At 37.6% G+C, this 10,522-nt stretch overlaps 1 protein-coding gene across 1 annotated transcript; it reads right to left on the bottom strand.

Moving 5' to 3' along the window:
• Positions 1-1,606: 1,606 nt before the first annotated feature.
• Positions 1,607-9,202, bottom strand: LOC125240484 (putative nuclease HARBI1). The gene is made up of 4 exons (XM_048148378.1): positions 9,005-9,202; positions 8,769-8,899; positions 8,423-8,624; positions 1,607-1,807 (listed from the first exon to the last, which is right to left on the bottom strand). The coding sequence occupies exons 1-4, from the start codon at positions 9,200-9,202 to the stop codon at positions 1,607-1,609; spliced, it is 732 nt and encodes a 243-aa protein (XP_048004335.1).
• Between the last annotated feature and the right edge of the window lie 1,320 nt (positions 9,203-10,522).

Raw genomic sequence — 10,522 nt, 5'->3', positions numbered from 1 at the left:
TGAAAACGGTTGACAGAATTTTTATAATCCAAATACATTGTTTACCATATTTTTAAAATGTCGCTAGTTTGCTATGCCACATTATCGTTTTCCCGAAACTCTATAACCAGAAGAACGGTTGCCAACTTTATCATTTGACAACCAATTTGTTAACCACCTTTTCATAAATCCGATGCTACGTTACATTGAAAATTTGAAATGTCATTTTCCCTAATATCATTTTCTAGAAACTCAATAACCAGAAGAATGGTTGCCAACTTTATCATTTGACAACCGTTTCGTTAACCACCTTTTCATAAATCCGATGCTACGCGACATCGAAATGTCATTTTTCCTTAGAAATGCGACCCCCACGGAAACAAACTTGCCAAGAAAAGTGGGTTAGGTTAGGTTAGAACTGTGACCATACAGAAACAAACCCTTACCATAAGAGTGGGTTAGGTTAGGTTAGAACTGCGACCCTCACAAAAACAAACATTAGCAAGAAAAGTGGGTTAGGTTAGGTTCGAACTGCGACCATTCAGACACAAACTTTTATGCTAGAAAAGTGGGTTAGGTTAGGTTAGAACTGCGACCATACAGAAACAAACTTGTGCTAGAAAAGTGGGTTAGGTTAGGTTAGAACTGCGACCATACAGAAGCAAACATTTGCTAAAAGAGTTGGTTAGGCTAGGTTAGAACTGCGACCCTCACAGAAACAAACATTTGTAAGAAAGTGGGTTAGGTTAGGTTAGAACTGCGACCCTACAGAAACAAACCTTTGCCACAAACTCTTATGGCAAGGACTCATAGGTCAAGTAAGAACTGCGACGTCTGCGACCGTGAGGGTCGGGAACAAAGTTTTGTTAGAAAATTAAGGATTTATTGAACTTTTGATATAGCGGCTTAATAATATTTCGAATTATAAAACTATACGCCATACAAAATTGCTGTCAAATGATACTTAGGAATTTTAATAAGTGTTAATTCGAATTTCGAGCTTTTGATATAGCGGTTAAATAATATTTCGGAATAAAAATTTTACGCGACCAAAAGTAGTTGTCAAATGATTCTTAGGAATTTTAATAAGTGTTGATTCGAATCATAAGCAAAACAAAATTACAGCGAAATAAGAATCGGGAAAGTAATAATAGGGGAAAAGTACTTTCGGGCAAACAAAACTTAGGCCAATTAATAAAATGGGAAGCGTTTTCGGGCTACTAATAATCGACATTACAATTTTCGACTTTTTGATAGGTAACCACTTAGAAGATAATTAGATAAGTACTCCGATATTCAAGTTGGCAACATGTGTACGGAAGTAAACAGACCGTTTTTATTCGTTTTCCAATTTGAAGCACTAATTTCGCTGCGACTTTTACATTTACTTACTTTATAAGTTATCAAAAATATAAGTACTATGTAAGTTAATAATCATTTTCCCGTGTTAATTAGATTCATACTGGAGAATTGGAGGCAGGAGGTTAGGAAAACCGCTATTGAGCAATGGCCATTGAACAGAGTCGAAAGAGACAGCAAAGCATGCACCCATCACTTAGGCAACCTATTCAGATCGAATATGGTTCGCAAAATTTCGTTTCAATTTCTATGTATTACCTAAAGTGTTTCATAATATTGTAGATCGTGTAGTAGGCATAAATAAGCCGGCACGATTTTTCAGGGCTATAGTGGAGGGGGTGGTCCAAGCCAAGGCATCGCCGTGTCCCTTTAAATAGCCGTTGGTCCGCTCGATGGTGTTGCGGACACTGCAGTGCCATGTCGTGTAGCGCTCCTCCGCAGACCCCGGCGCAGCGTTGAGTATTGGAGTCTTAAGAGGGCATTCAACGAAAACGTCGTAATAATGTAAAATTGATAGTTTTAGTCGGCAAAATGCTACACTTTCCGTCATCTAAAAGACTTATTAAGTTCAGGATTCGATTAGGACATCTTCTTAACTTACATGTTGTGAGACTGGATTTTTAAAAACTAACTCACTTAATTAATTATGATTTTTTTTCTGGTGCATGTTTAGGAAAACCCGCGAAAAGTGCTGACTTAGTCCGTCTAATTTGTAAAATTTGGATAGTTTTGAATGCTTCAAGTGGTAAATTTGTATTATGTATATCCTGTACTACAATCATCTGAGACTACTTCTTTGTTATAAGGCTTTAGAATAGAGTAAATGAGGATATGATGAATCCAATTTGTTTCAGAAATCACCTCAGAATAAGTGTCAATTTCTTCGAAAATTTACGTGTTTTTGAAGTAGTTTTAATATAAAAATAATCTGCAACGCTTACTCAAACAGATTTTATGCAAAAGTTTTCTATTAATTGCAATTTAATATTTTTGACGATTTTTTAAAAATGCCTCCTTATTACCGGTTACGCGCGCTTGCGATGTCAGTACCGCGGCAGAGCTTGTAGAGGCAGGACGTATGTTAGTCCGCTCCGCACGCGGCTCGACGATCGCGAAGTTATTTTGTCATTGTGTGCGGCACCCGCCGTATCCAAAACCGCACTTGTGTGCGTGTTTGGCTGTACTGTTGCATGTATACTGCGACCGAAAACTTTGATCCTTGGGTTGACGACTTTGGTAACTAACTAATTAACTTGACTAATATTTTTAGTAAGTATTATTTATTATTGAATATCATTTGAGGTTACTGACTCGTCTCAACAAAATCTTTGACAATAGATGGTACTCAGGATCTGATGATGAAGTCAGATGGTAGTCATGAGTTCTCATCAACCAGGTCTTGAAACCATTTCGTGTTTGGGCTCGTTTGATTCGCCTCAACAAGATCTTTGACAAGAGGTGATGGTACCCAGGATCTGATGATGAAGCCGGAAGGTAGTCATGAGTTCTCATCAACCAGGTCTTGAAACCATTTCGTGTTTGGGCTCGTTTGATTTGCCTCAACAAGATCTTTGACAAGAGGTGATGGTACCCAGGATCTGATGATGAAGCCGGAAGGTAGTCATGAGTTCTCATCAACCAGGTCTTGAAACCATTTCGTGTTTGGGCTCGTTTGGTTCGTCTCAACAAGATCTTTGACAAGAGATGGTACCCAGGATCTGATGATGAAGCTGGAAGGTAGTCAAGAGAATTCATCAACCAGGTCTTGAAACCACTCCGTGTTTGGGCTCGTTTGGTTCGTCTCAACAAGATCTTTGACAAGAGATGGTACCCAGGATCTGATGGTGAAGCCGGAAGGTAGTCAAGAGTATTCAACAACCAGGTCTTGAAACTCTTCTGTGTTTGGGCTCGTTTGATTCGTCTCAACAAGATCTTTGACAAGAGATGGTACCCAGGATCTGATGATGAAGCTGGAAGGTAGTCAAGAGTATTCCACGACCAGGTCTTGAAACCACTTCGTGTTTGGGTTCGTTTGATTCGTCTCAACAAGATCTTTGACAAGAGATGGTAATCACTCTTTTATACTCTGGCGCATCCACTGTCTCAGTGTGTCAACAGTCAACTAAAGCAGGTAGGCGTAGCGTAGAGTTGTATTTCCTTACAAAAAACCAATACATAGATGTGGACCTTCCTATGCTCCATGCAATTAAAACAACATAATATTTAAAAACCGGCCGAGAGCGTGTCGGGCCACGCTCAGTGTAGGCACTGAGCGGACCCGACACGCTCTCGGCCGGTTTTTAAAGCCGCGTTGGTAAATAGCCGCTCGGCTCTTCCGTAGTTTTCCATATTTTTCAAAAACTACAGAACCTATCAAGTTCAAAACAGTTTTCCTAGAAAGTTTATAAAGTTCTACTTTTGTGATTTTTAAATATTTTTTTAATATATGGTTAAAAAGTTAGAGGGGGGGGACACTTTTTTTCTTTAGGAGCGATTATTCGCGAAAATATTAATATTATCAAAAAACGATTTCAGTAATTCATTTTTAAATACCTATCCAACAATAAATCATACGTTAGGGTTGAAATGAAAAAAAAATCACTCCCTACTTTACGTGTAGGGGGTACCCTAATAAAACATTTTTTCCGCTTTTTATTTTTGCACTTTGTCGGCGTGACTGATATACATATTGGTACCAAATTTCAGCTCTCTAGTTCTAACGGTCACTGAGATTATCCGCGGACGGACGGACGGACGGAGGGACAGACAGACAGACATGGCGAAACTATAAGGGTTCCTAGTTGACTACGAAACCCTAAAAACACATTTTAAATATTAAACTTATATTGACCGGGATATAGACCGTGAATATAAGTCTAATGAAAATAACCGTGAATCATTCAAAACTCTTACATTTTAAATATAAAAAAAACTACTTAAAATTAAAGAAAACCGATCTTAGTTCCATTATATACAGAGTGGGGCCTGTAACAAAGGCGAAGAATTGAACTGTAGGCTATTCTCCTTATACTGATCAACATTTATTCAGTGACTTTTAAAAATTATGAAGTCTTTAAATTTTTAATTTTTCATACAAAATAAATATTAGCTTCAATGTACGCCATTATTGTTGTCATTGACGTTGTCTGTCACACTTTAGACTTCACAGAATTCGCAATACATTACCTCTTAGAAAAAACTTTCAAGGGTGATAAAAATCAAAATACAAGTTATTTTTAAAAGTCGCCGAACAAATGTTGATCAGTATAAGTGCGTTTTCACATTATCCGATCCGATATCGGATGTCGGACCGATATCCCATACATTACAGGCGCCATCTTGGATTTTTTCTATTGAAATGCTTCCGACATCCGATATCGGATCGGATAGTGTGAAAACGGCTTAAGGAGAATAGCCTAGAGTTCAATTCTTCGCCTTTGTTACAGGCCCCCCCACTCTGTATATGTACCTAGAAAACATCATCATCTTCCTTGCGTTATCCCGGCATTTGCCACGGCTCATGGGAGCCTGCGGTCCACTTTGACAACTAATCCCAAGATTTGGCGTAGGCACTAGTTTTTACGAAAGCGACTGCCATCTGACCTTTCAACGCAAAGGGTAAACTAGACCTTATTGGAATAAGTCCGGTTTCCTCACGATGTTTTCCTTCACCGAAAAGAACCTAGAAAACATATCATATACAAAATAAAATAAAACTAAGAAAACGGATTATATTCATTATACGCGATATAATCTGATTCCATAAATTTATTTCATGAGTAACTATCGCGGTGACAGAAGACAATATTATATACACAATTTATTATATTATAAAAGTTTTTTAATTTATTTCTTCCAAGGCTACACACGTTTTAATAAAAAAAAACTGTGATAAGTTTAATAATTAAACTAAAAGGTCAAGTATTTATGCACGAAATCATGTATGCAAATATGTAATATATATGGTGGAGTTTTTACGCAAGTATCAATAATGGTTAGTCCGCAACGCCACTGACGGCGTGGCGGTACCGACCATGAATGCTATCCCTTTCGCTCTAGCCGCACGTAAGGTTGGTTCGAAGAGGATCGCACGCTATGTCTGTAGCGCAGACTACAATCGTTATGCTTCTGGTTATAGTGTGCGTCTCATAAGCCATGGCTCCAATTCATAACCTGAAATTATGCAATCATATTAACTAGGTACTTACTGAATAAGCATACTCTGCATACTTTTATATAATCTTAACACATAAATACAACATACAAACTCAGCAAGTAAGGTCACAAGTGCGCTTTTACAGGTCAATAGGCACAATACATGAAATATACATACGTTTACATTACATGAAAAATATTCAGACATAAATACAACAGCCAATGCCGGTAAACTTTACATTTATAATAATCTTCAAATAAAAAATAGAGATGTACCTATTGTCTCTGTAGTTAATAACAAAAATAAAATTAGGGATATAAAAAGGTCTCCGATGTCATAATACTAAAACGAATAAGATTTGGAGGTGTCAAGTCTCTCCAATTGTCCCAATAGTCCATATAGTTATAAAGCAGGTAATAAGACCCGATTCTTAGTCCGTTTTCACATTATCCGATCCGATATCGGAAGTCGGAAGGATTTCAATAGAAAAATACCAAGATGGCGCCTGTAATGTATGGGATATCGGTCCGACATCCGATATCGGATCGGATAATGTGAAAACGGACTTAGGTCGTACAATCGGCGCATTTCGAATGGTTAAAAATAAATTGGTCATGTCATGGACCTTCCCCGGGTACTGCGCATTTACGCGCAGCAACCTGCAGTTTACATCAGCAATCTAAAATTTAAAAGCTTGTTACGATATGTATTTTATAAAATTATAACTAACTATACCTAATAGTAATGTTTATGGCTCATAAATATTGAAAATGTTACGGCTCGAGTGACACACAATGTTTTTCATCATACTTGCAATAGAATCTTAAAGTTGTGAGGGTTTTAAGTTTTGTTACCAAGTGAAATACAGATTTTTTTACCACACCAACTCGACGAAATATTTATGGTTGTAAATTATCGTTCAGTTTTACTAGCGAGCTTAGAACACCAAGTTAAAATTTGTATGTTACTTTGCTGTTTCGTGGATAAAATTCTACTTTCTCATTCGTTATTAAAGTATCAAGAGAACCTTAACAAGTCGGAGTACTGAAAAAGTTTTTTCTGTAGGAGTTATAACACCCGCTATGCCTGCGTGCAATCGCTGAGCAAGTGTGATGAAAATGCACATTGTACCTACGCGTACGTCGAATACTAGACATTTTTATCTTGTTGGTTATTTTTAACCGCCGCCTCAAATCTCTCAAGGAAGGTGGTTCTCAATTCGTCTGTTTTTTTTAAATATTTGTTCCACGATATCTCCGTCGTTACTGGACCGATTTTGAAAAAATTGTTTTGATTGAATGTATACAGGGTGGAAAAATCGAATGCCACATGGATGGCAACTACCTTAAATATTGTAAATAGCACATTTTGTGTAAGGGAGACTTTCTTTTGTTTTTAAAAACAATAAATTCTGCATTTAAAGATTTATGAAAAATCGCTTGCCTCAGTCGGGACTCGAACCGATCAAATGTGACAAAAAATAACGTGCCGTATTTTATGATGCAGATTGAAAGGATTACTGATAAGGTTCATTTTTCTCTACATAACAAATACAATCAGAATAACGGAAGGCCATGAAAATTTGGCACATTATTTGGCACGTTATTTTTTGTCACATTTGACCGGTTCGAGTCCCGACTGAGGCAAGCGATTTTTCATAAATCCTTAAATGCAAAATTTATTGTTTTTAAAAACAAAAGAAAGTCTCCCTTACACAAAATGTGCTATATACAATATTTAAGGTAGTTGCCATCCATGTGACATTCGATTTTTCCACCCTTTATATATGCATACATATTGGTCCCGTTTTTCTCAGAACCCAGTTTTGATGATGGGATCCTGGAGAAATCGAGGGAACTCCTCAAATCTGAAAGGCACACATATGGTGATTTTTGTGTTTTTTAAGGAACAGCATGCATTTGCGTACGGAATAGTAACATTTGGTGCAGTGGAACTGCTGATGATGGTCAGAACGGAACTCCTCAAATCTGAACGGCACGCTTATAGTGACTTTGGTATTTTTATAAGAACAGCATGCACTTACGTCCAGAACAGTGACATTTGGTGCTGTGGAGCTGCTGATGATGGTCAGAACGGAACTACTCAAATCTGAACGGCACGCTTATAGTGACTTTAGTATTTTTATAAGAACAGCATGCACTTACGTCCAGAACAGTGACATTTGGCGCAGTGGAACTGCTGATGATGGTCAGAACCGAACTCCTCAAATCTGAACGGCACACTTATAGTGACTTTGGTATTTTTATAAGAACAGCATGCACTTACGTCCAGAACAGTGACATTTGGTGCAGTGGAACTGCTGATGATGGTCAGAACCGAACTCCTCAAATCTGAACGGCAGACTTATAGTGACTTTGGTATTTTTATAAGAACAGCATGCACTTACGTCCAGAACAGTGACATTTGGTGCAGTGGAACTGCTGATGATGGTCAGAACCGAACTCCTCAAATTTCAACGGCACACTTATAGTGACTTTGGTATTTTTATAAGAACAGCATGCACTTACGTCCAGAACAGTGACATTTGGTGCAGTGGAAGTGCTGATGAAGATCAGAACGGAACTCCTTAAATCTGAACGACACACTTATAGTGACTTTGGTATTTTTATAAGAATAGCATGCATTTAAGTTCAGAACAGTGACATTTATTTAGTTATGTTTGTTAAGAATATTGAGTTTTCAAGTCAAATTTTGTCAAGCTTCGATTTCTTATAATCGCATTCATGAGGAATTTTAACGGTATACGTATATTCATTTGTGTTGCCATCAAATAATTAAAGCATTAAAAGCTGTTTTTTTTTAAATACTTACACATTTCTACATAATCCAACATTCGCAAGTAGCTTTCACCAGAACCCCAGAGGCGGCGTTTTTTTTTTCTTTAAAATTATTATCTTGTCAACTCACCAACTGCACGTTGATTGTATGCTTTCCTTTGCGGTTGATGTACAGCTGCAGGCCGTGCGGCCGCGGAGGGGGAAAGATGGAGACGTGCGTGCAGTCCAGCGTTCCCAGAAGATCTGGTAAGCCATATTTCGCTTCAAATGCTGCCGCGACGTCTTTTCTTTCCCTCTCGTTACCCGGGAACGTAATCCATTTAGGTTTGAGGCTGAAAACATATTGGTTTCAATTAAGCCTATGCAAATTTTAAAAGTCATATTTACACCTATAGTTACAAGATTTTAATAATTAATTTTACTTAAAGAGATAATGGGGACTTCGGGAAATTTTATATTTAAATGTTTTATCATACCTTCTATTTATAGCAGCTATCACCTGGGTCAAATATTTAGAGGCCGTTCTCTGTGTAACGCACAGCGTATGGTCTTGTCCGACCTCTCGCTGGTAGCTCCCACCGGCTATAAATTTGACCGCTACCAGCACCTACGATGGTAGAAATTGCTATGAGAATTAAGTATATACTCTTACTTTATTCAGTCCGTAGTAACAGTCTTGTAGCTATATTATAAGCAAGTATACCAAACATACCTTTATGTGGACAGGGAGTCCATGGGACTGTCGGGGAGTTAACTCTCGGCACAAGTACAAAGCTATGGGCTTGTTCATTCGGTAATTATGAAAGAACTCTTGTGCCGGGAGCTCGAAGGGGTTGGCTAAATCCCTCAGACGAGTCCGTTGCATTCTCCTTGCCCGCCTTTCTTCATTAAGGATGAAAAATAAAGCCATTCTGAAAATATATTTACCTAAAGTTTTTAAACATTTTTCGGTTTATTTTTAAAAATTAGTTATAAATAAATATTATTTATATAAATATAAGTATTTTTAACTTACTTTTTCACAATATTATCCTATTATTTTACGACAATTATTCTCATTTGCATAAGTCGCGGTCTTCAAGTCGCATAGACTTCGTCTCGCTGTTTGACGTAAAGCCACGAGAACATTTTGTATCAAATTTAGGCAGTTATGCTACGAATTCTAGTTCAAAGTCGCGATCGGTTGTCATTTATTGACAGCGATGTTTGACCGCGACATTGTCGCGGCTCTCACGCGTAAGTTGTGCTGCAAGGCTGTAACCCCGCCGCAAGGCATGAAGTCGCGCCGTTCTGTCATTTCTCGCGGCTGTCGCGGCAAGTTGTGCTAGAAGTGCTGACATATTTAAGAGCCATAATCGTCTGGTGAGAACGAGGCTCTTATTAATCTTTGTTTCCTTTCTTTCTGTTCAAAGATGTGATGATTACTAATCATCAAACAATTACTTCATTTATTCCAATAATTCTATGGCTTCGGCAAAAGTGTTCTGTACAGTCGAGTTCATAAATATATGAGCAAATCCAAGGCTTCAAAAATAAATGCGCATAGAAAGGTACATTTTTATCTGAACATGATTAATCATTCAAAAATATGTGCACAAATTATTTGTCATGTTAAACTGAACAACTCTCACAAATATATGTACCTAAGCATCTAAAAACTCATAAATATAAGTATATGTGCTAATATTTTTCAAAATTATTTGAGCCAGTGAAAATACACAAATACCTACACACCAGTTTTTCATATAATTATATCTCCACGTCTATTGCTCTTTTGACCAAGTTAATGTAATTTTCACTATACTGAGTTTTAATTAGTGGGTTAAGTTGTATGTAATCATATGAGTCTAATAGTCGATTCTACTTCGCATTAAAGAGCTTGGGTTGCTATGGTTCGCATCGAGGGGTTATACGCTATCACTAGACGATTACGAGGCCAAATCTACGGGGTATTTCTAAAAGACGGTTAGTCATAAGAATGGTTAGACAAGTACGTAAGTAAATAAGTGGGTAAGTGCGGGGTTCGCTACATCTACATACTCTTCTGTGAGAAATCTTGTTTTACACACGCATAATACTTTTTTTTTGTTATGATTGGCTTTTGCTGTCAGGGCACTTTGCCAAACATAATACTTTGGTTGGTATAGTAACTATACGAGGAACACTGCAATTATATAGATTTACCTTAAGGTGAGTTGGTAATCCATCACCCCTGTAAGGCTCAAGGTCG

The sequence above is a fragment of the Leguminivora glycinivorella genome, chromosome Z, assembly GCF_023078275.1.
Source record: "Leguminivora glycinivorella isolate SPB_JAAS2020 chromosome Z, LegGlyc_1.1, whole genome shotgun sequence".
Taxonomy (NCBI): domain Eukaryota; kingdom Metazoa; phylum Arthropoda; class Insecta; order Lepidoptera; family Tortricidae; genus Leguminivora; species Leguminivora glycinivorella.
Note: the sequence above shows the minus strand (reverse complement) of the source record. Positions and strands in the feature narration are given on the sequence as shown.

Excerpts from the sequence above, each read along its gene's own strand:
- LOC125240484 (XM_048148378.1), bottom strand. The coding sequence starts at position 9,202 with ATGGCTTTATTTTTCATCCTTAATGAAGAAAGGCGGGCAAGGAGAATG. Across the intron at positions 8,625-8,768 it reads ATAGCTGCTATAAATAGAAG|CCTCAAACCTAAATGGATTA; the intron begins GTATGATAAAAC and ends ATATGTTTTCAG. Across the intron at positions 1,808-8,422 it reads ATACAATCAACGTGCAGTTG|ACTCCAATACTCAACGCTGC; the intron begins GTGAGTTGACAA and ends TGCCCTCTTAAG.